We start from the raw sequence: 27759 nt of genomic DNA on the forward strand, positions 1-27759 counted from the left end.
TCAAAACTGTAAAATTAAAAGTTCCTGTAATGCAAAAGAAACAATCACCAGAGTTGAGAGACAGTCTATTCAATGAACGGTGGAAATCTTGCCAGCTACTCATCTCCAAGAGGATCAGTATCATAAAAGAGCAAAACACCTAAGAACACAGACTTCACAGTAAATGGGCAAATGAAACGAAAATGCACTTTTCAAATAAAAAGTGCAGCTGGCCAGTAAGTAATTGAAAAGTCAACCTCCTTAGGCTCATTAGGAAAAGACAAATCAGAGCTACAATTGAGATCCTGTCTCAGCCCAGCCAAAATAGCTATTACCAAAGCAGGGGGAGGGGACCCCTTCTACCTTGTTGTGGGAAAGTGAGCCAGTGAACCACTATGTAGCATTGCAATCTCATGTATTGTTAGTGGGGGTGTAGAATGATGCCTCTGCTATAGGGCAGTTGAGCACTCTACAAAAATTTCATCAGCTACCAGATTAATCCATTCCCTTTCCATGCACTGTTCGATGCATAACCTTGAGAACTGAAATTTGATGGTCAGAGCAGCATCCATAGCAGTCAAGTAGAACCAAACAAAATGCACATCAATTGCTGAATAAGCAAAATGTGGTATAGTCATACATTATTCAGCCACAGGAAGGAATCAAATACTGAAAAATGTATGTACAACAAACATTAACTTTGAAAATACTCTGACAAGAAAGGTTGTAACTAGATGATCACTTATGTAAAAATTTAAAAAATAAGTAGATCAATATGGACAGAACTATAGTGCTTGCTGAAGTATAGTGTTAGAGAGGGTTAATAAGAATCAAGTGGTAATATATCCAGGGTTTCTTTAAGGAATAATGGAGTGTTTTGAAATCAGTGATAATATTTGCACAATTCTGAATGTGCTAAAAACAAATGGCAAATTTTATAGTATGAAATACTATATGAGTATACTATATAGTATAAGTACATTTGAAAAATGTACCTTGATTTTTCAAAGTGGCCTCATTTTGACATAAAAACACTACGGCTCTCCTAGCTGAAACCAACTGTTTTCCTCACACATGTCTTTTTTGCTCTGTAGTCTTCTTTGTCAAGCTGTATCTCCAGAGGAGACAACTTCAAAGGAGTTAACGACCGTGCTACAGAAAGTAAGATAAGTGGACACTACAGTTCATAAGCCCTACTTTCTCTCCCATAAAATAGTCCAGAAATAATTCAGCGGCTTAAATATAGTCAGCATTTGCATAGGAGCAATGGAGTGACGCATCAGGTTTGCTTATACTTCCATAATTTTTTAGGTGTGTGGAAGCAACACACATTTAACAGAAATCATTCTATTTTTGATCTTTTTCCAGACTACAAGTAGCATCATCTTTTGTGATGAGAGACAGTGGCAGTGGGTCACAGGTTCCAGGACTGCTGATCATGTGATGAACAACCAAGACTCTGCCGTTAACTTCAGTGCCCAGCTGTGATTGCTGAGGAAGCAATTAGAGATCTCTCAGAATGATATATTCAATAGATACATGCTTTTTTTTTTTTTTTTTTTTAATTGGAACACAGAACACAGGATTACCTTCTAAAATGAACCTACTTCAGCAGGTAACAACAAATCCACAAAGGGACAGCAAACAAAGTAACCAGCTTCTATCTTCAAAAATTTCAAAGTTATAAAAATAAAAACACCGCAGAACCGCAATGCCTCAGATTAAAGGCAACTACAGAGACACGACAGCTAAGCAGAACAGGATTCTGAACTGGACCTTGGTGGCTATCGAGGGCATTCTAGAGACAACTCTGCTGGGCTGAAATAAAGATGAGATGGTGAGGATTTCTCAACTGCTGGGTTTGATGGTTGTATGAAACTATAAACCATGCTTGTTTACAAAAAGCATACATGAAAGAATTTAAGGATAATGGGACATCTTACACCCTAGCCTTCAAATGGTATTTGTACCATTCTTATGGCTGTTCTGTGGATATGAGTTTTTTCAACTATGAAATTACTATATGTGTATGCAACTATAAAATGACTGAATGAAATAAAGCCTTTAATAAGGTATATTGGTATATTGGAGGCAAAGGCAGACAGCTCTCTCTGAATTCAAGGCCGACCTGGTCTACATAGAGAATTCCAAGTCAGCTAGGAATAAAAGGTGAGATGCTTTTGCTGTCTCAAAAAATAGTATCAAACTATTATCTATACATACATACAGAAAAGTAAAATTTAATTCATCTATTTATTAATTTTGGTTATCTCCATGATGACTCCATAATTCAGTAGGCACCATACACATTTTGGGCTGCTTGGTAAAACTGATGAATTAAAATGTGGTACATTAATTTTAGATGCCACATGATTAAGACTAAACTATATTACATTAATACCTTGGATCCTTATATTTTGCTGCCCACTTTAGATTCTGGTATATCAATAAAGTATATATGACAAGGTCATTAGGTAACTTGGCTTATATGCTTTAGCAAAACAAAAAAACAAAAACCAAACCAACACACAAAAAAAAAAAAACCCTGCCCTTGATCTATCAAGCTTATTGTATATAGTAATAAGATGAGCTGTTCATTCAATACCCATTTATTTTATCCTGGGACTAAATGTGGCTATGCAGCAGTAACTGAAAGGGGTTCTTATGCTTACTATGCTATAAAATCAAATGACTTACAATTTAAGCTTTACAGTGTTTATCTAGAGTTAAGCATAATTTTTCTGTGTTTTGGAAAATCTGGATATATGTATATATGAAGAGATTTCCCATAGTCTCAGTGTTCTGGGGTGTATGTGCATGTATGTATGTGCTCATGTGCATGCCAGTGAGCTTAATATCTTAATGCCCTTATTCTTTCTGCTTTCTCTGCCTATTATTATTATCATCACTTCTACCAAAGTGCTACAATAACTTGGGTTTTTTTTTGAGATTTTATTTATTTTTATGTATTGGTGTTTGCCTGAATGTATGTCTGTAAACCAAGTGTGTGCAGTGCTCAGAGAGGTCAGAAGAGGATGTTAAACTCTCTGGGACTGGAATTATAGGCATGTGGGGAACAGGAACTGAACACGGGTCCACTGAAGAGCAGCCAGCCAGTGCTCTAACTGCTGAGCATGTCTGCAGCCACTAGTAACTCTTCTGACTCCAGTCTATCTTATTCTAAATAATCCTATACAAGTTTTTCTACATAAAACTTTCTGAAACAAGAGCTAGAGAGTTAAGAGCACTGGATACTCCTGTGGAGGACCAGGGTTTGATTCCCAGCATTGACATGGTGACTCACAACCATCTGTAACTCCAGTCCCAGAGGATCAGATGCCATCTACTGACTTCGGACATACGTGTAGAAAAACATGCCCCAAAATAAAAATAATATAATATTTAAATAACTTTCTGAAACAAAAAATAATCTGCTTGCAAAAGATCCAATTCCAATTATTAAAGAATAAATATTGCAACTATTACTTAACAATTTTTGGGGGGGTGGGGTGTTTCAAGACAGGGTTTCTCTGTGTAGCCCTGGCTGTCCTGGAACTCACTTTGTAGAGCAGGCTGGCCTCAAACTCAGAAATTCACCTGCCTCTGCTGGGATTAAAGGCGTGCGCCACAATGCCCAGCTTACTTAACAATTTTGATAGTCAATTTTAAGGATAACTACTAATCCCTCTCAACTCTACCATCCATTTCTTTCAAACCCACCTCAGGGAAATCACAGTGTAGTAGTTGTTTGACTAGCTTCCAACTTCCTACTCTGCTACATACTCTGCTCGCTCATCTGGAAGGCATACAACGTTTTTACAGACAAAGAATCATCGATCTGAAAGAAACCTCAAGAGATGCTTGCCTGCTGACTTTATAAGCTAGAAATTAACATCAAGTGTCTAAGAGCACATAAAACTCCAGTATTACCATCCTCTCTGTTACACAGTGGTTTATAATACCCTAGATAGATTTCCAAACCCCAGCTTTAAAAATGTCGCTTTCATAATTCAGATTAGGGCCAGATTTGTTTGTAAAAAAGTATTTGAGGTGATTGTAAAGAAAGGAATAGCAAAATATAGTGGTACCCAACTATAATCCTAAGGTGTAGGTAAGATAAGAGTGCCAGCTCTAGGCCAGCCCAGGCTGCAGAGCAAGACCATATTTTAACCAACAACAAGTGAAATAAGATAAAGATTATGTTTCAGGCTATAGGAAATGACACAAAATAAAGAAACCATTTAGTGTATTTTAGCTTTTAAGCACTTAGTCCATGATCTGAAAATTGCCACTTCTGTAGTCATAATCGAACTTCCAAAAGATACTCACTGCTACTTGGGCTGAATCCATGAATCTCAAACCAAAATAGTCACTTTCAATCAAGTCCAGGTGGTACATGATTTGGTCAAACAGTTCCTGTCCTTTGGCTTTTTTCTGAAACAGCAAGAAGATGAATTAATAAGAGGTTTCAGCAGGGTCACTGCCCTATTTTTGATCTTAGAGAAAAAAAAATACTTCTTTTAGTCTTCCACTTATTTCTAAATTTTCTTTAATGCTTCTTTTCTTCCAATAGGAAGATTCCCAAATAACCTCACCAATTTCTTCCTTTTTTAAAAAAAAGGAGATTTATTTATTTTATGAGAGTACACTGTTGCTCTCTTCAGACACACCAGAAGACGGCATTGAATCAATGACAGATGGTTGTGAGCCACCATGTGGTTGCTGGGAATTGAACTCAGGGCCTTTGGAAGAACAGTCAGTGCTCTTAACCACTGAGCCATCTCTCCAGCCCACCAATTTCTTCTTGATGTTAAGTGATCCCAATTTCATTCACTGTATCTTTTTATTTAATTGTGCTTTTCCTCCATCTACTATTTCCATTGGGCCCTTTTCAAACAAAGTTATTTTACATTGTTAACCTTCCGGACTTTACATCTGCCTTTGCCTAAGTACTTTCTGTAATGGAGTTTTTGCTGTCTTTGACTTCTTAGAGACTTCTATGTACTTGTCTCTGTATTTTAGGAATGTAAGTTACCCTCTCCGTATTAAATATAACAAGAAAAAACAATCTAACTCTAAAGTCTATGACTGCTTCATTTAGCTCTGTTGCAGGCTAGGTAGGATCCTAGAGAAGAGAGCCCCAATAACCACAAAACCACAGCTAATCACTTTCAACAAACAACTCCTTTCTCTGCCTCCACTCCTTTTCCAGGTCCCCTTCCCTTTCTGCCAATAAACCTTCTCCATATTAGGTTGCCAGTCCTCAGGGGAGGCATGGCATGGTCTGCTGAAGTGCTCCCTCCCCAGCATTCTACCTGCTGCATTTCATCCATCACAACATTAAGGACAGCAATTCACTTCCACTCCTTTAATTGTAACTGGGTGCAGTTCAGTAGAGAAGGGAATCTGTCCAGGTTAGAGGATTCTAGGAATGAGGAATTTTAGAGGCAGAGGATATATAAACGAATGGCATGACCACTCCAAGGTATAGTAAAGTAGAATATGTAAGGGAGACTACAGGCAGACAAATCTGGAAGAGTCAAGAGCAGAAAGATTAGTAGAATAAACATGGTCAACAGACTAAGACTTGGCCATGAGAAGAGGAAAGAGGAAGCCCAAGAGTGCAGGCAAAGGAGACCAAAAGAATAGATAGCCTGAACAGCAGGCTATAAGGGGATGGGAAGCTGAGGGAAGGGAAGCCCTGGGAGCTGAAGTCTAGAGTAGGGGACAGGGTGAGAAGTGCTGAGAACAGCCAGGAGTCCAGCACCCCTTTTGGTATGCTAATAGATACCACAGACAGACATTTGTCCCAAGTTTCTTTTGCAACCAAACCACTCAAAGGGCACTCAAGACCACAATGGTCATGAAAGAATGAGACAAAATTTGTTTTTTTTTAAAATTATCTTCATTTCCAGGGACACTCCAGTCTGCAGCCAAGATAACCCCATGCCTAACCTAGGCAAGAGGGAGACAGACAGACACACACGCACATGGGACAGAAAGAAGTAGGGAAGAAAGACAAAGGAGAGAGGGAAGAGATAGTAGGGGGTGTGAACCAGAACTCTTGCTAATTTTTTAGATTTATTTCCTAGGTTTTATGAACATTCCTTCATGGGCTAGTCTTAAGCAGAAAATCAGAAATTCGTTTCTTGTTCCAATAGAGCCAAATGTCTCAATACGGAATTTGGGTTTGAGGATGATTTTAACTTCATTGGGGATCAATCTATTCTATATTAAAGATCCATTTCAAATATTGTTCATTTCTTTGACTGGTTTAACAGATATCAATAGAGCACTTACAATGTGCCAGGTGCTGCTCTACTACACAGAAAAACAAAACAAGAGGCCACTTTTCTTCAAGAGGCTTATATTTTAAGAAATAATTATAATGTTGTTAAAGGTTATAAGGAACAAGATGAAGAATAAATGGGAGACAGTATTCAAATAAGAAGACTCCTTTAAGCAAGAAAAATTTCAATGAACTGTGAGTATAGGAAGCAATTCCCTACAGAAATGCAAAGTCCTTCCAGTGGAAGGACTTAAGGCCATCAGGAACAAGTCTAGCACAGTGAACCAGAGGAAGGATGACAGATGTGTCAGATGCTTTTTTTTTTTTTAATTATTTATTTTATATATATGAACACCCTGTGTCTGACACACCAGAAGGGGGCATCAGACCCAAATATAGATGGTTGTGAGCCATCATGTGGTTGCTGGGAACTGAACTCAGGACCTCTGGAAGTTTTTAAAATTTTATATTATAAAATTATGCTTATTTTATAAAGTGCCATCATCAAAAAAGGGAACCCAAATTTTTTTTTAAATATTAGTAAAGTGTTTTTTTTTCAAATTATTTTTAAACTCTTGATCCCCTACTTCCCAATGCAACAAAGTGTCCAAATTCCATTGTATCAATTGGAAGTACACTTCCAGATTTAATTTCACATTCTGTATTTGTTCCAGAAACACCACCACCACGTCTTTAAAATGGTATTTGATCTCATCCTGTCCAAGTATCATTCCCAGCCTTCTGAAATATGGTAGCTGTGTTCTAGGGGAGAGAATGGGCTTCTACAAGACAGAGAGAACAAGAGCCTTTTCAAGGTTTATGTATTTTACCTTCTTTAATGAGAAGCCAATCTGAACCATCCAATAGTGAAGACATGGGCATGATTTTCAAAGTCCTCAAGTTAGCCATGCCCAATCTAAAACAATCTCTACATCAAAAACAGAATTTCTTAATAAAAATCTGGTTGCTAGAATAGTATGGCTATTCTAAAAACTTTCATTCATAATCCAGTCTACAAGAAAAACCTAGTTCATAACAATGTCAGAGTAACTAAAGGCTTAGTAGCCAAGAACACTAGTTTAAACATAACAAACGTGCCCAAGTGCTATTTTTGCAATAAAGGAATGACTATAGTTTGATAGATCTGCCTCAAAGTACCAATAGCTTCAGGGCCTTTATGTTTCAAAATGAGCCAGAAAGAATAAATGCAGCTTTGCCACTCTTGATGCAAACAAAATAAAGATAGAAAGGGGTCCTGAGTCTCTGGTGGCAGGAAGAAAAGAGACAGACAGAAGACTAGCAAGAGGCATAGGTAGGCAGGAGATATAAAATGTTTCCTCTCCCCAACTTCCCCCCAGACCTTCCCCACCCAACTTTGTTCTCTCTTTCCAAAACACTAAAAATCAAAGGTAATAACAACAACAACGACAACAACAAAGTGAGACAAAAATGCCAAGATGTAACAAAACCCCATCGAGTTTGTTTTGTTGGCTCACTACTCCTGGAGATGGGTCTGCTCTGCAGTGTAGTTGCTATGCCCAGAGGCAAGCCACTAAAAAAAAAAAAAAAAAAGATTTTCTCTTTTTCAGCTGTCTTCAGTTGCAAATAGCTTTCTAGTCAGGGGTGGGACCTCATGCCCACGCCCCCCTCTCAGTGCTGGGACCTGACTGGCTTGAATCATTACAGGTCTTATGCATGATGCCAGTCTCTGTGAGTTCATATGTGTATCCCTCATCAGTCCAGTTGTTCTAGAATATGCTGTTGCTTGATGTCATCCACTACCACTTTCTAAATCCTCCTCTTTCAAGCACAGATCCCTGAGCTGTGAGGGGAGGGGTCTGGTGAAGACATCTTATTTAGAAGTCTTCCTCTCTGCAGTGTCCAGTTGTGGTTCTCTTGTTAATTTCTACTGCCAAAAAAAAAAAAAAAAAAAAAAAAAAAAGCAAAAGCTGATGAGGTTTGACCAAGGCAGGATCCTCTAGATTAATGATTAATATTGTGAGGCCCAGTCCACTGTGGGGACGTGGTGCTGGGTACTATTTGTATAAGAAAGTAAGTTAAAAAAAGCCAAGAGGAGCAAGTAGTAAGCAGGCCTCTGCTGCAGGTTCTGCCTCCAGGTTCCTGCCTTGAGTTTCCTTGATGAAGGACTGTTAAATTGTATGTCAAATAATTACTTTACTCTCAAGTTGCTTTTGGTCATGATGCTTTATTACAGCAATAGAAAACCTAAGATAACACCAAGTAGAAAGAGTGGGAAGCACAGACCTGTAGAGTTCAAGGCCACTCCAAATCCCACGTCTGCTGCCTCTGTCCTAGAACCACTACTTAGTTTCTTTCTCTCTAACAAATGACTCCAGGCCTCCATCTCAGTCAGACCAGTCCTCCTCCCTTCACATTCTACTCCAGGAACATTAATGTGGGGGATCTGATTTGTGCTTACATGGTCCACTCCCTGACTGGGTCTAGAATAGCAGAGATAAAATACAGATTTAGCAAGTATAACTCAGGAATATCAGAAGGGAAAGTGGGTTAGCCATGAGGAGTTAGGGAGAAGCCCAGCTGTTAAGTTAGTTAGGCATATTGAAATATAAAGGCTGCATGTACGTGTGTATGTGTGTGTGTGTGTTTCATTCATGAATCCAGAGAACTCTGGCAGATGGAGAAGGGCTGATTACCCTCTGGGAATTCAGAGTGGATTAACAATTTTCCATTACACATTCCGCTACACAGTAAGAGGATCATGGCATTACTATTTATTTATTTATATTTATTTATTTTTCTTATATGAGTACACTCTAGCTGTTTTCAGACACACCAGAAGAGGGCATCTGATCCCATTACAGATGGTTGTGAGAATTCCCATATAGTTGTTGGGAATTGAACTGTAGGACCTTCTGTAAGAACTGCCAGTGCTCTTAACCGCTGAGCCATCTCTCCTGCCCTGAAGGCTTATAAGCCTTTCTTTTCCTCAGAAGGTATTTATTTCTGCCAGTATATTCTTCCTCTGTCTGCATATACAAAGCCAATTCCCAAGGAACAATTCTCCTATCCTTAGAAACAACTCAAGAGTTTCACTACTCAGCCATTTTCTAGCTGGTAACCTTTCATTTCCCTCCATGCACCTGCGCAAACAACTAATGTGTTAAAAGCAGCTACTAAGTCCGAAGGAGTGTAGAAAATTTCAAACAACACAACTACTACTGATAATTCCTTTTACTTTCTAAAACCTGACTAGCAAACACACTTGCCTACCACAGTCCTTTTCTCCACTCGCACTGTTCCCCCGCTCTGTGACAGCTGACTCTTCTCTCAGGATTTTCCACACCATGACTATGACCTGGTCCAACAGTGCTCATCCTCCTTCCTTCCCTCAGCATCTTCCTGTGCTAAATAAACATTCCTTTCCCTGCACTCTCACATCTCCTCCTGCCTGCAATGCTTTAGTGGTTTCTAGTTTCTCTCCCTGTTCTAAATCAAGTCTCCCATCTATATTAACAATAAAATGTCATTTCATGCATATTCCATGGCTTCAAAACAACAAAACATAACATAAACACAACACCCTAAGCCGGGTGGTGGTGCTGGCGGCAGCGCACGCCTTTAATCCCAGCACATGGGAGGCAGAGGCAGGCGGATTTCTGAGTTCGAGGCCAGCCTGGTCTACAGAGTGAGTTCTAGGACAGCCTAAGCTATACAGAGAAACCCTGTTGTGAAAAATCAAAAAAGAAAAAGAAAAAGGAAAAAAAAAAAAACACAACACCCAAAGAGACATATACACAAAAAATGTGTTTTGTTTTTTTTGTTTTTGTTTTGAGGGGTAGAAGTCAAAAAAAAAAAAAAAAAAAAAGCTTAGTTGAAATATAACTCATAACCCATTCACCCATTAAAAGGATGTAATTTAGGTTAGGTCTGGAGTCAGAGACTTTTAATTTCAGCACTTGAGAGGCAGAGACAGGCAACGTCTAAGTTTGAGGTGAGGCTGGTGAGTTCCAGGCCAGTTAGGACTGCATAGTGAGACACTGTCTCAAAACCAACAGAAGTATGTAAGTCAATGGATTTTAGTACACACTGTCATTACCTCTAAAAGAGAGTGCATCCCATAGCTACTACTTTCTATCACCTCTCTGCTAGTTCCCTGGTACCTGCCCCAAGCAACCACTAATCTACCTTTTCATTTCTATAGCTTTCCCTGTTCTAGACTTTTGTAAAACAAAACCAAATTGTGTGGTTGTGACTGGTTTCTTTTCCCTTTTCAAGTCTGCATTGGTTTTATTGCCTACATGTATGTTTGTGTGAAGTGTCAGATCCCCTAGAAGTGGAGTTACAGACAGTTGTGAGCCACCCTGTGTGCTCTCCGAGGTGAATCCTGGGTCCTCTGGAAGAGCAGCCAGCGCTCCTAATCGCTTGAGCCATCTCTCCAGCCCGTGACTGGATTCTTTCACTAGCATATTCGACATCATCCACGTTGTTCAAATATTAGTATTTCATTTCTTCTACAGGGAGTGACTTGACTTTACCTATACATCCTGACATCCTAAGTCATTCCTACTTTCTCCCTGTTAGAAACAATGCTGCTAACACCTACACATTTTTGTGCAAGCAGAGTTTTTAATTCTCTTGGATAGGTCTTGAAAAGTGGAAACAGTCACAAGGTAACGATGTTCTGTCATGTAAATAGCTAGGGGACTGTTTTTCAAAGCAGCTGCTTTCCATTTCTCAATCTTGGTGTTGGAAGATCCTGATTTGTCTACTTTCTCTCCAATACTGGCTATCTCTGACCTCTGACCTTCTAACTTCAGTGTGAACAAGAACTTACTGTGGTTTGTCTTCTGGGATTTGGTGTGAGCCAGGGCCTCATGCTTCCCGGCACATGCTTGGCCACTGAACTATGACCCACCTCACTCTGAATGCTCTTATATTTGTTCTCATCTTATGTCCTAACTAAACGATTTCTACTTAGATCTTTTGCTTATTTTTAAATTGGGTTGTCTTTTAATGGTTTGCAACAATTTTTTTTATGTATTCTACATATAAGTTCTTTATCTGATATTTAATTTTGAAGTAATTTCTGTTATTATGTTGTACAATCTTTTACCTAAGTGGAGCCCTTTGAAGGGCATACACTTCTAATTCTGATTAAGTCCAATTTGCCTGATATCTTTTTTGCTACTTATTATCTTGATGTCATTATTTAAGAAAATAAATATTTCTACATTTTCTTCTAAAAATTTCAGTTTTATTTCTTATGTTTCTGTCTTTGATTCATTTCAATTTTTAAAAAGATTTATTTATTTATTATATGTAAGTACACTGTAGCTGTCTTCAGACACTCCAAAAGAGGGAGTCAGATCTCGTTACAGATGGTTGTGAACCACCATGTGGTTGCTGGGATTTGAACTCCGGACCTTCGGGTGCTCTTACCCACTGGGCCATCTCACCAGCCCCTTATTTCAATTTTTTTTAATGTAGTATGAGAAAAGAGTTCAACTTTATTCTTTTGCATGTAGATATAAACCATTTGTTGAAGAAAAAAAATTTCCTGTTGAGCACTATTAGTATCCTTATCACAACTCAACTGATCACAAAATGTACGCAAAACACTCAAGCACATAAAAATAAACAAATCTTGAAAAACTTGTTAAAGGCCATGGTTTTGCTCTGAGAGATGTCGAATCTAAAACTGCCTGTGTTGCTGCAGTTGTTTCTTGTCCTGTCTAGGACCTGATCAAGGGATCAGCACTCTCTGTAGTCAGGAAACAGCTGCTGCTCTGCTTCTCCTGGAGCCTGACCTCCTTCCTCCCCTACACCACACTGCCCTTTCAAAAGACTTCTCTACAGATTCTCTTAGCACAGCCTACCCTTCAACAACCCTAAGGCTTCATAGTTCAAACATTAGGTAATACATTTTTTTCCAGGCTCTCATACAGCAATCTCAGGCTTTCCACTAAATATTTAATGATATTTTAATGGACTAATACACAAAAAAACTCTTCAAGATTGTTATCAAATAAAAAATAAATATAAAAACTATCCTTACTAAGTATCTGATGTTGGAATAGCTCATAAGCCCTCAACAAGCCCTTACAGGAAGAAAATCTAGATGCCTTAAAGTTTACAGATTCAAACACTCTAAAAATGTACAATCCAATGTCCATGCAGATAACAAGCACACACAATGAGGACTTGCAACACTGCTAGAGAGCTGTGTTGGGCAGACCTGTGAGCCAGGACTCAGGAGGCTGAGGCAGCAGATTCATAAGTTTCATAAAAGCCAGGGATGCATACTGAGACCTGGTCTCATAAATCAATCAATCAATCAATCAATCAATCTAACCACCACCACCAACAAAAACAAAGAAAGCCTGAACCTGAGCAAACTCTCCAATTCTTCATTTTCACTTCTGTATTTTAGGCCTTTCAGGATTTATTCAACTACATATCAAAGACATAAAGAGTCATCAATTTTCCAAATGGACTGTTCAAACTGAATTTTAGTAAAATAGCAGACATCAGGAAATATTCAATGAAACTCATATCAAAATCACATAATTTATAGTTTTGTTAAGTCTTTCACATAGAACAAAGACTTTGTTCTTTGAAAACAGAACAGAGATTTAGTATCTCTAAACAGTTTTGAAACTTAAACCCAGCACAGCAGCACACACAACTGTACTCCCACATTGGCAGCTGAGGCAGGAGGATCACAAATCCAAGGCCAATCTGAGTACATACTGTGATCCTGTCTATAAAAATGAGCATGGGCACGTGTGTGTGTGTGAGTGTGTGTGTACATGCAGACACAAACAGAGTTAATTCACATCAATAACTGCCCTATCAGTCACTGTTTCCTGCAACTGCCACTGACTCCAGGTCCTCTGGGCCTACACTTCCTCGTGCATGTCCATGACTGCTCCCGTGCCTGATCCACATTCACCCTATCTCACCTAGCCCCCAGGAAGCACAGGCAGTAGTGATCTCACACAAAACTGGCAGCTAACAAAGTCCTACTTACCGGCAAGTCCACACTGACATCTGTACCGTCCAGAAGGGACACCCTGCATGTGATGATGGACTTGGCATCCCCAGCCGCAGGAATGTGTGTGGCCGCACGCTGTGCCTCTCGGAGACGCTCCTTTTCAGCATGCTTGCGCATAGACCTTCGGCCAAGCGTTCGTCTCAGGAAGCTCAGCATTTCTGCCAGTACAAAACCAGTGAGTGACAGCAGGAAGAGCAACGACTGAGTGGCAAACTAATAGTGCTGTTTAGTAAAGGCTATAGGTGTTAATTTGAAAAAGCTGAAACACTACTTTTTATATATATTTCAAAATGTTACATACATTTAATTTTCATTTCAAAAATAACTTTTAAAGCTAGATTTTAACATAAAGTTTTAAAATACTTTTTAAGATAGAGCAATGTGTGTAGCTTTTTAAACTTAGTGTCTCAGTGTTAGCTGCTCTAGCAGGAGAAAGCAGTCATTCATGACTAACAGAGGACAATAAAAGAGACTCACAAAACAGCTCCAGCCCCTGGAAGGCAGAAGCAGAATTGGTTCCAAGCCAATCTGGGAGATCTCTCTCTCTCTCTCTCTCTCTCTCTCTCTCTCTCTCTCTCTCTCTCTCTATCTCTCCATCTATCTATCTATCTATCTATCTATATAATTCCAAACTAGCTTGGGCTTCATGGGGAGACAGGGTCTCTAAAAGCAACTGGAAATATGGGGTTCGGAGTTACAAGTCTTCTAATAACTTTAATTTCTGAGTTTCCAACGAGTTAAGTTTTCTTTTCAATCACAGAAATGCAAACTGAAGTGATACATTTCCTATTTAGCCAAGAGCCACTTTTCCACCACTCCAAGTTCATACATTACTGACTTGCCAATTGCAAGTGTCAACTGAGCCTCCCTTTTGGCTCTTCCTGTTGCAGTGCTGGGGATTGAACCCTGGGTATCCATGCTTTATACCAAAAGGTATCTACAGTCAAGCCAGTGATTTAAAAAAAAAACAGTAATATTGAAAACTATAGAAAATGTCCTAAAGTTATCAGTATCTTTCATCCCAGTAACTGAGAAACTAAACACAGGAACATTGCGCGCATCGCTGCTCAAACAAGTTATCCTAACCAAAAAAAAAAAACAAACAAACAAACAAACAAACAAAAAAAACCCAGGTGTGAGTATTTAGATTTAGTTCATCCTAGCGTGCTCCAGAACCCGGGTTAGGTTCCCAGTATCGAAAGAAAGGAAAGAAAGAAAAGAAAAGAAAAGAGAAGAGAAGAGAAAAGAACGAAGTGGGGGTTGAGAAATAAAAGAAAAATAACAATGATCCCAAAGCGTTCATTTAGATACAAGTTACCCACTGCGGTTAGCAGTGCTCAGTGCCTCAGCTCAGTGCAACTGGGGTGAGCGGAGTTGTGAATTACATTCATAATTTCTTGGTGGGCTTATCTCCAATTCTTAAAGAAAAAAAAAAAAAACCCATTACTAGTAATTTTGAACTATTGCTAAACAACTTCGGAGCCTGGAGCCTTCTCGGTCTTAAAGCAGAACCCGGGAGACTACAGTAACCAGAGTCGGACACAATTATCTTCTACCCACAGGAGAACCCATCATTACCAGACCCGCGCCACGCGTGGGGGCGGGGAGCGCCCTCGGCCTTGGTGGTTCCCGGGAACGCACCTGCCTCGAATGCTTCCAAGTTTCACTCGACCGGGAGCTAGCTGGCACGTCCTGTCTCACCGGTGACTGCCCACAAACCCGGCAAAGTGACACTCGAGACGACCTTCCCCTAATCCCACAGCTACAGGGAGGTCAGGGGTGACCAGAGTTTTCCCCCCCAACAACGCGCGAGACCCCGGCGACGCGCCCGGCCCTCAGCGGCCACCGCGCGGTATCGCCCGAAACTCAGCGCCCAGCCCCATTGGCCGTCGCCGCCACTCCCCTCCCAGCCCGCGGCGTCGCCCGGGGAGCCGGGCCGCCCACCCGGCACGGTCGAGAGTCTCGGCTCGGTGAGCAGAGCCAACTGGACACCCGAGGCCAAACTCTTACCTGTAGGCGGGGGTGAACACCGTGAAGCGACGGAGACCACTGCGACTGGGACGCGCGACACTCGGAGAGAGACGCCCAGCCGGCTAGAGGAGAGGACCGGTCTCCAGAGACGCCGAGAAATGGCGGCGCAAGGCGCGAGCCCACCCTGCGCTAATCCCCGGAGGACCCCGGCCGCCCGAGGGCACGCCCCTTAAAGCCCCATCCAAGGTCCGCCCCCCGAAGGGCGGGACGCTCCGCTCTTAAAGGGGCAATGGCACCGCCCCGGAAATCGGCCTCCTGAGACCTGAATTTAAGCTGGCAACACTAGGTGGGGCCGATAGAAATACAAAAAAGGCAGTTCACCTTTAATCCCAATACTCGGCAGAGGCAGAGGCAGAGGCAGAGGCAGAGGCAGAGGCAGAGAGGCAGAGGCAGAGAGGCAGAGGCAGAGAGGCAGAGGCAGAGAGGCAGAGGCAGAGAGGCAGAGGCAGAGAGGCAGAGGCAGAGAGGCAGAGGCAGAGAGGCAGAGGCAGAGGCGGCAGAGGCAGGTGGATTTCTGTGAGTTCGAGTCCAGCCACGGCTACTTAGTTACAGGTCAGCCAGGACTACATAGTGAAATCCTGTCTTTTAAAAAAGATTATTTTTTCTGTGCATATATGTATGGGTCAGGGAAAGATATGCCACAGTCCCTGTCTAAGAACAACTTGCAGAAGTTGGTTCTCTCCTATCATGTGGGCACAGGGGACAGGACTCTGGCCTTCACATTTGGAGTGAAATACTTTTACCCACACTGAGCATGTCAATGGTGTTTTATGTTTTGAAGTTTTCACTTTCCTGGTAATAAGATTTGAAAATGAAACATTGGGTTTAGGATACAGTTCAGTGGTAGGGTGTTAGACTAGCATATACCAGGCCCAGGATCCAATCCCTGGCACAGCAAAAATGAGTATTTTCCTATTTTTAATGTAGTATATGTTTTCTCTTACACAGTTGTTTATTAATTGATCCAGCATTTATTTAAATGTTTCCTTGCTCCCTCCCCCCAAATCCTAGAGATTAAAGCAACCTTTAGTCTGTAATGAAGAAAGAGAACAACTATGTGTCAAGTGGTGATGTGAGCCCTGGAGAGATCTTGGCTAGGAAAGGGAAATAACAGACTGATGCTCCAGGCACTGTGGTCACAGAATGGAGGCTCTGAGTGGCTGGGCGACATTCCATTCATTCATTCTTGAGATAGTTTATCAAAATGCCTACAGCTCTGTAGGCCCTGGAGATAAGGCAGATAAAGAAGAAAGACAGGAGTCCCTCAAGGCAATCATAGCAGTAAAAGCCCCTTGGGGGCTGAGTAGTGAGTTCAGGGCCAGCACTGGCTACATTGAGAGGTTCTGTCATAATTAAACAAGTTATTTCATGGTTAAGCCTGTATGGGAGAGTGTACCTGTCCTCCTTGTGCCAATAGCCCTTGAGGCAGAAAGACCATTTAAGCCCAGAAATTGGAGGCCAGTCTACCTAACACCATCTCAGAAGGAAAAAGAAAATGCTGTAGGGTATAGCTCAGTTGGTAGAGTGCATAAAGTCCTTGGTTCAAAACATGTTTAATTGGCAGTTAGTAAATAGCTAGAAAAAAGTAACAGTGGGGCGTGGGGTCTGGGAATGAAGGGTTGCAATATCAGCAGGGAGGAAGGCTGTTAGGGCACTGACAATGACTTCAGACCTAAAGTAGGTGAGGAAAGAGCCCAGTAGACATTCGGGAAGGACATAAAGAGCAAGGGCAAAGGACTGTGTGGACCTACGCAAGGGCCCTAGTGAAACTAAGAGCAAGAAGAGCAGAAGGGCAGAATGGTCTGGAACAAGGGTTTTATGGGATCTTGCCTGAAAATTAGGGTGTATAAAGGGAGGATGCAGCTCACTGAAACTAGAATACAGTTTCCGGGGATTTGGCACTGTCCATGCTTGTACCAACTGCTCCTTCTGTTCCCATGGCGTTGATAGATTATTGTCAGTTACCAGTGTGGCACCTCAGCTGGGGCCAAAGGAGCAACAGCTGAGTACTACACACAGCTCTATCCATACAGCCTTGTGGTGGAGAGATTAAAAACTCAAGTTACCATACCAGGAAACCAGCATCATTTCTGCTGCCTGGTACAGATTTTTAAAGCAAGAGTAGTTTCAAAAAGGCAGAATAGGCCAGGGGATCTAGCTCACCTAGTAGATGCACACATACAACATAGTAATTGTTATAAAATGAAATTATGCAACATCCACATGATGGCATAATTAAGAATGAGTTAGCTGGTGAGATGGCTCTACAGGTAAAGACACTTAGAACCAAGCATGATAACCCCAGCTTCATCCCCAGGACTCACAAGGTGGAGAGAACTGACCTCTACATGAGTGCTGTACAATATATACATGGTCATTCATGCACCTCAACCCCCAAAGAACTTTTTAAACAATATGATAGATGTGAATATGCTACTGTGGAACTATCTTACAATGAAAAATCAAGTTACAGGCTACATCATACAATCCCACAAGCATGTTTATGTATACACAAATATACATTTTCCTAGGAAGAAAATATAAGAAATTGAACAGAGGTCATCATTGGTGTGATAGAGCTTCCTATAAAAGATTTATGCAGTTTAAATATATGAGTGCTGTCTTCACACACACCAGAGGAGGGCATCAGAACCTATTACAGATGGCTGGAACCACCATGTGTGTGCTGTGAATTGAACTCAGGACCGGTGAAAGAGCAGCCAGTGCTCTTTACTGCATAGACATCTCTCTAGCCCGTCTCTTCTTTTGACACAGGATATCTGTGTTGCTTAGCCTGGCCCTGAACTCCTGGCCTAAAATGATTCTCCTACTGAAACTTTAAAGTAGCTGGGACCACATGCACAGGTTATGTCATTGTACCTCCCTTTGCTATAATGGATCCATTATCATGTATGTACCTAAAACAGTTATTGGCAGTTGGGTGTGATGGTACAGTCCTTTGATCCCAGCACTTGAGAGGCAGAAGCAAGCAGATCTCTTGAGTTTGAGGCAAATCAAAGCTACCTAAAAATGAAACACCTCCCTCAAACAAAACAAAACGAAACAAAACAAAATGAGAGCTAGTAGTCTTTACTTCTTCCCGATCTCTAACATGCAAAATGGCAGGCCTGACTGCACCTGGGAAGGTGAGATTCCTTTTAAACAATATGATAGATGTGAATATGCTACTGTGGAACTTGTGGGATTGTATGATGTAGCCTGTAACTTGATTTTTCATTGTTGAGATTCCAGGCTGACTTCGAGACATCTTTTGAACGACAATCCCAGTCTTGCTCTGGGATTACTGGAGGTGGTGGCTACAATGAGGGAGACTGCAGGTATTTTTTATTCTCTGGGGGGAACAGGGAGATGGCTCAGAGGCTAGAATGCTTGCTGCTCGAGTGTGAGGATTTGAGTTGGGATTCTCAGAACTCCTGTTAAATGCTGAGCACAGGTGTGCTGCAACCCCGTGCTGTAGTGTTAGAGACAAAACATGGCAGGCTTGCAGGCCAGTCAGGCTAGCTGGAAAATGAACAGTAGGTTTTAGGTTCAGTGAGGCCTTGTTTCAAGAAAATCAAGTGGAGATTGATAGAACAAACACCAGATGCCCTCTCCTGGCCTCTACAAGTATGAGCATCGGTGGCTGTACCAGCACATACAGGTGCATACACCACACACATAGCACACGCACAAATACCCTTTAAGTTTCTAAATTCTTTTTAAAATCTCTACACCCCCCTTCAGAGAAGAGATACCATGTGCACTACTGATTGTAGAAATAAACATCAGGTTTAGCATTCAGCCATCCCTTCTAACTGGTCACCCATTAATGAATAAGTCACTGTCATTGGTCTAACAATGAGTCTCCATAAAATAACCTTGAAACGAAGTCATTAGATTACTAAAGCCATCTTTATTTTTCAATTGAACATTAACAGCTAGGTGGGGTTTCTTCTGTTTCACATTTGTACCTGAACAAGTACTAAATCAAAATGAAATATAACCAACAAAATATCTGTAAATGCATTTTGCATAATATAAATTGAGGTTAGGACTAAAACAGTTTCAATGCAAACCAGCATTTTTATCCTGTTCACTGTTGCTATGTGTGGATTGTTTAAACATGAATGGCAGGAATTCTAATTTTCACTGAAATTATGACACACACACAATGCCTTTCAGACACACAGTAAACTGCAGTGACAAGTGCACAGTGATAATTTCTAATAGTCCAGTGTTGACCAAATTCAAGCTTATGTATTTTATGTTTTCATTCTTAGCTTCTTTGCCTCTTAATCTGAGACCAAACCATATGGAAATTTGTTTGTACACCTGTGAGAAAAGGTAGTCTACAACTTTAAGGGACTGATTCTATTTTGCTATTAGTTCAGCACAAACCATGAAATGGAAACAGAAATGAAAAGTATTTTAATAAGGAAATAACTAGACCTTTAATCAAGCAAATTCTCACTCCATATTTACATATAGCACCTATTACAAAAAAAGAAAGTTCCCAAATTAAAATACCCTCTACATAAAAATAATTTTTAAACTCCTGTTTAAAACAGTACTGATAAGTATAAGCTATCAGGCCTAAAGTTAACCTACCCTCCTGTAGAAGACAATAACTAGCCTTTCTTTTTTGAAAAGTCCACAGCATAGTTTAGAATTGGTGTGTTCTGATGCTGGAGACCACTGGGGTAGACAACTTTTATATTTTTACAGCAGATGTATTGTACTGGCAGATTATAAAAACAGCTTAATATAAACTGTTACAATATTATAAGTTCTGCTCTTTGTCTTTCATATAAACTATGAACTTGTGGTGCAGTATCTACTAAATCTTTAGGTACTACACTGAAAACAAACATATTTCCAAATATTCATGCGATGTCCAAAACTCAGAGCACAAAAACAGTTTTACTAACCAAGCTTGGCTGAAGCTAGCTAGCTAAGAGAAGTAAGTCCAGCAAATATAGTTGGCTGGGCAACCTCTACTGTATTATACAAATTACAGGAAAATGGCAGAGCTAAATCCACATAAGTTACCTCTTAAATATCAAAGAAGCTCTCAAGAGATCATTATAAAGCATTTGAACTTGGGGCCAATCTAATAAACTCTACTACTAATCAATTGCTCTTCTGTATTTACAAAACTCTAGGATAGATATTTCTAATGGATAAATTAAATCAGTAGTAGGCATGAAATAAAGTGCTATTTGAAAACAATTTTAGCACTGAAAAAGTACTCACTCTACAGGATTCAGGAATGAGGAATCTTGTTAAGTCATTCAAACACTGGGAAAAATGGATCCAGAGAATCTTGGGCTGAATCTTCCTTCCCCAGGAAGGAAGATAACTAGAATAGTATATGAGTGGAAAACAAAAAAACTTTTAAAGGGTAAACTAGGCCCAATTGTGACTATAGTGGATATGAAGACATTTACCAAATATATAGCACATCTAGGGAAACCAGGAAGCAGCAACTATCTGGGCCAAAGGTTAAAGAAAGCTATCTCCTTGATGATCCTTGGCAGTGACTGTATTTAACAATGCAACTTCTAAGTCATCAGTTATTTAGCAGTGCTAAACTTTGTAACTGCTGGGGTAGAGGAAATATGACACTAACCATGGATCACTTTTTGGTTGTTCAGGGTACATCATGAGTTAAAATAAGTATGAATGGCTAGAAAAGTGTCAAAACAATGAATTCCCAATCTTCATCAAGTTTAATAACTGGTAAATACTAGATTTAAGGAAGCTATTGAACAAATCACTCACACCTATGGGCACTGGTTTAAAGAGTCTTCACTCAGCTGAATAAAGTTGTAAGCATACAAGCCACCACTGTTACAAGTCAGGAGAGTTGGGTCCAGTAGTCTTACTATATCTGTCATTGAAGATAAAAAGGAAAACACATTAGCACAGTCAGAGGCCTCTGCACATATTTACTGCAGTGGCTCTTAGGCATGGGTTTCACATTCTCACAATGATGCCACTACTGGTGGCTGTGACACTGACAAAGCTTGGGAACTTTCCTCCATGGTAGACACATGCAGCAGCACACTAAGCCTAACACAGGAGTAGAAATCAATTATGTTACACTCAAAACAGTATATACAATTTTTAAGAAACATTTCTATAAATAAAACAAAGCAATGTGAAAATGAATGTACACTATATCTGAAATATGCTTTGCTAGTCCTACTCATTTATAATGAAACTCCGTTTCTTCCAACATTGCATTTTACATAATGACTTGTAATACTCTTCAACCCTTTGCAGTTTTCTAAAACACATATGCTTAGAATCAAGTAACAACTCTAACATTTGAAAGATACATTCATTTTCTTTACAGCATGAAAGACATACAAATATTGTTTTATCCCTTTTAAGCAATGAAATTAAACTTTTAACCTTCTGTTCATAGAAAAATATTTTCTGTATATCATTTACATAATAATAGGAAAACTCTACAGTGTTTAATTGAAACTTTTATGACCTTAACAAGGCTTTCTTTTTCACCCTTATACTGGAAATTTTACAAAGCTCCAGGAAGTTAAGCGTTTAAACTCTTCCTTAACAGTGTAGCTTTAACTTGCAATATTGCTAATACTTTTCTGCAAATGGTGTACTTGCTTATGCACTGAGCCATACCTAGCCAATATAGATGGACTGCCGTCAAGCAGCTATGACTAATGGCTGCCCATTTACCTTTGGAGAACTAAAAAAAATAAACAATGCCTTTAGAAATCAACAGTCTACCATAGTAGAACAATGTAAATAAGCAGCAGCACACTGATACATGGAAACAGAAAATAACTTTATGGTATCTACTCAAAAGAATTCAATAAGGCATGAAAATCAAGTAATTGCGGGCTGGAATATATGGGTTGTTGTTTCTGTTAACATAGAGAAATATAATTACTACTACTAAGAGTAAATGAAACCCATGCAAAATAAGAATTGTGGTAAAAAGCTGAACCCAGAACATATAATTCTGGGATTGATTTCTTTTACTCTTAAAATTGATGAAATTATCTATTAGCAATTAGCCCTCTAAAAGTTTTAGGATTACCTAAATTTCTTTGCATGTAAATAATTCTCTAAGAATTTCATGAAAGTTGTTACACTTTGTGATCACACTGAGACACAAATATCTGTTAATAGGTTAGTATTTCTGATAGTTGATGAATTCAATCCACTTAGTTAGGATAACACAGCTGTTTTACTTGGAGGAAGCACCACACATGGTTCTAGGAATGGCAGCTGGACATTTGATGCAAGCGTGGGATGTGAGCAATGTTAACACAAAGCACTCGCTTTCTGGACACAGCACCTTGTATGAAAGCAGACTGTGAGATTACTTAGATACGTTTTGCTATATTACTGAGATATTTACTCCAGCAAATATTTATCATCATATAGTTACTATAAATGATTTAAATACAAACGACAAGCTTCATCAGAACTACAAAGTAAGTACTCTAAAGAGCCTGTAAACATACCCCACATTGTTGTAGTATAAACAACTTACATGAATTCAAAACTACTTTGGCAACTTTACCATCAGATATTTTAAATATTCCAAACACAGACATTAAATAGCATATTGCTATAAGTTCATGTTTCCTTTTCTCTTCCTGCTAAACAACTATATTTCTATCTTATCACAGGTTCACATGAATATATTATTTTGTAGGTAGGTATAAGTTCTAAATCTCAGTTCAATGTTTTAAGTGCTTTAAAATTGCTTTCCTACTTGCAGTTCAGTTTTAGACTGCATGCGTATCAGCATGAATACTTCACGATCGCTTATGCTAAGCTGTTAGGGAAGTTCTAGCAAACTGAGTCCAGTCCCTAATTGGCATCACTTTTGAAGTCTCCTTTCAAACTTCTAAGGTGTCACAGGTTCCAAGTGACAACTGAGCATGCCTCCCAAGTAGAAATAGATAAACTTTACAAGTACTGATCAGAGTCACAATTTACTGAAGTTATAGTCTAATACAGCAACACTAAATTGAGAATTAGAAAATCCTAAGATGACTAGATTCTGCTAAATTAATTGCTGGACCTTTGGTCCTTCCTATAATAACAAGGACATAGAAACTGAACAAAATCTTTCAAATTTTTAGCTCTCAAGTACTACTTCTAGTGAGACAAGAGATTTTTTTGCTCAAGTAACTCATTAGACTTGGTCAGACCTGCCAAGAGATATAAACAACCCCATGGTTAAAAGTCTGTGGACATGTCTTTATGAAGCACACATGCAAAGCAATGCACTGATCTTTCTCTATGAAGGCACGTACAGTAGTACCCAAACTTTCAAGCAACCGTCCTAATGGCTCAGCGTAAGTGCATGTGAAGTCTACTTTCATACACTGTTACCTTTATTCTGAAGTCAAAATGATCAATCATTACCCTTTCCCAATTACTTGGCCCAGCAAGCTACACACAAGCTTTTCTTGGGCTATTTATTCTGCCTCACTTTTGAATAAATGGATTAGTTTAGCAAATACAACCTATTCTTTTTGTGAATGCAAAATCTACTTCAAAAGATTACTATAGAGCATCTCGGCAGTGCTGACATAACCAAATGCCCAATAAAAGAAGCAGAAAAGTCATGTGAATTGAGGGAAGGAAGTTTTTCACATTTATTTTTACTTTTAGCATGTACAAAAGTCCTGACTCACCAATACTGACTTTTCACTTGTCGGGAGAAACACATTCTTTCTTGAGTTTGTTGGGGTGTGGACTTACAAGTGGCGAGTGAAATGGAAAAGTAGTTTGATTCAAGAAATTTGGGTATTGTTACACAATATTACATCAATATGTATGGAGTGTAGCACTACCTGGTGTTTGAAAACTAGCAGTATTTCTAGAAATCTATTTAGATTAATTATCTGATTAGATGCTTAGATGTAAAGGACTGTTATATGTTAGGTAACTAGCAAAATTTAATTAGCATATCCATAGTAACAATTTGTGAAGGCTACGATTAGCTTAGGATCCTAATAAATACTCTAAAAGGGCTGTTTTCACATGTAAAATACTAATGGAGTATAGTTCTTAGACAAGAATTTCTATGAGAAATTTAAATTTATTTCTCCCCTTGTCATTTAAAAACAAGCACTGCTGACTTAAAAGGCAGCAATGCTCACTGCCAACAGCAGTGTTATCTACAGAAATTTACCCAAAGCTTTACATTAAAGAGCAAATGAATCACGACACTGCCCTTCTACATAGCTTTTTTCTTTCCGTCTATGGTTGTCACCTTCTACCCACATGGCAAGATTTAAAATTTAGGCTAAAATCGACCAATGAAATAAAATAGCTTTATAATGTGTAGATCTCCAACCCAATTTCGCTTTTTAACTTGCAACGATATCCTACCAGCCTAAATTACATATGCCTCTGGGTAGAGAATGGAATGTCTGAGCAAAATTATAGTTCACTAACTAATATTGTCTTGCATGTGAAATCAGAATAGGGGGACTTCTGCTTGATGTAAAGATATGTTTATTTCTTTCTTTAAAAATAAGACAAGAAATATTATAAGTGACAATTTATTTGGTACCCTGGCAACTAATATTTAAATGCTGAATTTTACTATTATGGATTCTGAATACATGAAACAATAATTTATATTTTACTAAAGATTTTTAAATGTTTATCATTCTCCCAACTAAATAGCATTCCAAAACATCTACCATTGGAACCTATGTTTTATCAAGACTGCAGAAGTAATCTGAAACCACTAGCAAATGTGTCTATTTTAACCATATCCATATAAAATAACATGTGAAAAGGTGAGCAAGTTCTCACATTAAATGGGCAATTTTACAAATCTGTCTCCATAGACTTAAAACAAGGAAAACATACACATCTGCAATGGGAGCTGGATCTTCCATCAAGATGGACTCACTGACATGCTGATAATTTAATAGGTATATATAAACTATGATGACAAGAAAACTGCCATTTTACTATTATGAAGGGTCACATTTAGAGAAAGTCAATAGCATCTAATTCCTTGTCTAAAGAATCCCAATGAAAAGAGCAGTGTGAAGACAGCCTGATATGACCTAGAATGATGCTTCAGGGCAACACTTTAGTTATAGATGTTAATATTCCAACTAATTAACTTTGACACTATAACTTAGAGTACCAATATATTTATCTCTAATATACATGTTAAACAAAACTTTTTAACTTAGGATAAAGTAAATATGACATTTGAAGAATAAACCCTCTTTTAAGTTATGCTGCTAAACTTTAACCCCTGTCACTCAGTAAAGGAATGTACAGATTGTGAACAATTCCATAGCAGCAGATACACTCTCAGTAGAATACAGAGAACCTGGCTTTTATGGCAAAGTCCAAGCAAGCACTGAGTAAGAAACAGAATGTCCTTACCCTTCTTTGTATAACTCTCAACATAAGAAGCTGGTTTTTAAAAACACTGTGAACTTATTAAAAATTCATAAAACTATAAGAATGTACAGTATACATACATACCTCCTATGGGGTCAAATGAGTGCCTTTTCATTAGACAAAGATATCTCAAGGCACTTAAGGGGTTAAGACACGATGCATGCATTCCTTTACATCAAGAATGTGAAATCATATGATTTGGAATAAGCCAACCTTATGATAAATATAAGTTACATCATTAAATCCAAGAAAATCCATAGATTCATAGTTAGTTCTCTGAGATGCTGGTAAATGGACACTGTGCAGCATTTCCTGGGAACAGCACGTTCCAATGTTCTTCTCAACAGCAGGTCCCTACTGGGATGGCAGGGAAGATGTGCTGCATCCACAGGCAGTGTACTGGCTAATGTTGAGAATGGTATTGCTAATATTTGAAAAATAAAATCTGGTAATCAGTAGAGCAAGTACATGAACCACTGGGTAAGACCCGAGCAGACTCCTGATGTTTATTCCTTTTTGCTTTCAAGGTACAGGTGTATAAGAGATGAGAATTCTGAGCCTTATCTGTGGCAATTCTACCCAAGGAGACTGCATGGCAACACCTCAAAATTCCATAAACTACCCTGAACATATTCAGTTTTCACTCGTTGTTCAGAGCAAATCACAAAATGGTCAACCATGTGAGTAATAGGTTTTGAGTGACTTTTTAAAACATAAAGTGCAGTAGTGCTGAAGTTCTTGACGTCTTTTTGAGTTCTTCACTTTTTGTGTGAGAGGCCATTTCCTGCAAGCAGTATTATGGTACAGTGAACGTAACAAAATCAGTTTCCCAGTACTTGTTCCAACCTTTTTGTTTTATTTATTTGATGATGTTGTTAATGGTTTAACAAATCCTTCTTCATAAACTTTCAGAATAGCTTCACATACAAATCTGTATTGACTCTGAAAAACACAAGGAGAAAAAACAGAATCACTACAACAAAGTCCAAAAAACCAAAAACTTACACCTCACTTATCAAGCTTATTAAAAATCTTAAAACATGAAACAGAACAGAGTTACAAGTTTTACCAATGGGTAAAAAGTTAAGAAAACTCAAAAACCAAAAACTCTCACATGATATTTTCTTGGCAAAACCCCAAGACACTACTGATAGGAATGTTAAAATACTGAAACTATAAAGAGAAATTTGAAAATATCTAACAAAATAATATTATTTTACCTTTGGAACAAACATTCTTATTTCCAGAAAATTCAATTCAAAAGATAAATTAGAAAAAAAAACCCTGAAAATATATATTCACTTCTTTAAAATAAAAAAGTGGAAACCATTCAAGTTGCCATCAATTTGCTATGCAGATAAGGTAGTCCTTAAACTCAAAGGTCCTCCAGTCTTGAGTGCTGGGATTAAAGGCACATAAACAATGATAAATGACAGACTATTCTGATAAGTGAAAACAAGCAAGGGATTTCAGATAGAGAGGTTGGAAGACTGAATCAAGAGTTCCATAAGTTCAAAACACAGTGAATACCAGAACAGCCTGTTTCAAGAAGACAAAGAGAAAGAAAAGAAAACAAAACAAAACAAAAAACCATACAACCAAAAAAAGGCAAGGGCTGGGGAGAGGGCTCAGCAGGTGAGCATACTTGTTGACTTCGATTAATAGCTCAGTCACCCATGTAAAAAAAAAAAATACTGGGCATTTCTGGATGTGCTATAAACCCAGTGTGTCTGGGCAGAGACAAATCATTACGATTTACTGGCTGCCAGGTCAGCTCAGGGTACAGTGAAAGACCCTATCTCTGTAAAGAATCAAGTAGGAGTGACAAAGACTACATATATCCTCCTCACATACACTTGCACATTCAATCTCTGTCTTTGTTTCTCTGTGTCACATAAAACAGTATTAAAAGGTGAGAGATAAAAAGTATGTATAACATTTATAAAAGGAAATATAAATATATATTTAAAATTTACTGTTAAACTTTTTT

At 39.0% G+C, this 27759-nt stretch overlaps 2 protein-coding genes across 8 annotated transcripts in view; both read right to left on the bottom strand.

The window, feature by feature from the left end:
* Epb41l5 (erythrocyte membrane protein band 4.1 like 5) overlaps nt 1-15515 on the bottom strand; it is a 102512-nt gene extending 86997 nt beyond the window's left edge. For 2 of the 5 annotated variants that reach the window (XM_029474204.2, XM_021168536.3), the window contains exons 1-3: nt 15315-15515; nt 13281-13462; nt 4309-4413 (exon numbers count right to left, since the gene is read on the bottom strand). In XM_029474204.2, coding sequence (XP_029330064.1) covers nt 4309-4413; nt 13281-13460 — 285 coding nt within the window. In that variant the 5' untranslated portion in view covers nt 13461-13462; nt 15315-15515. Of the gene's footprint in view, nt 1-4308; nt 4414-13280; nt 13463-14882; nt 15176-15314 lie in introns of those variants that run through there. The other 3 variants (XM_029474198.2, XM_021168617.3, XM_021168691.2) reach the window with 3 other exon arrangements.
* Nucleotides 15516-20104: 4589 nt separating this feature from the next.
* Nucleotides 20105-27759, bottom strand: part of Ptpn4 (protein tyrosine phosphatase non-receptor type 4) — a 189483-nt gene continuing 181828 nt past the window's right edge. For all 3 annotated transcript variants that reach the window (XM_085840534.1, XM_085840532.1, XM_085840540.1), the window contains one exon: nt 20105-26711. In XM_085840534.1, the coding sequence (XP_085696660.1) occupies nt 26625-26711 (87 nt within the window). In that variant the 3' untranslated portion in view covers nt 20105-26624. The remainder of the gene's footprint in view (nt 26712-27759) is intronic.

This window comes from Mus caroli, unplaced genomic scaffold (genome assembly GCF_978045245.1).
Source record: "Mus caroli unplaced genomic scaffold, Mus_caroli_1 scaffold_1, whole genome shotgun sequence".
Taxonomy (NCBI): Eukaryota; Metazoa; Chordata; class Mammalia; order Rodentia; family Muridae; genus Mus; species Mus caroli.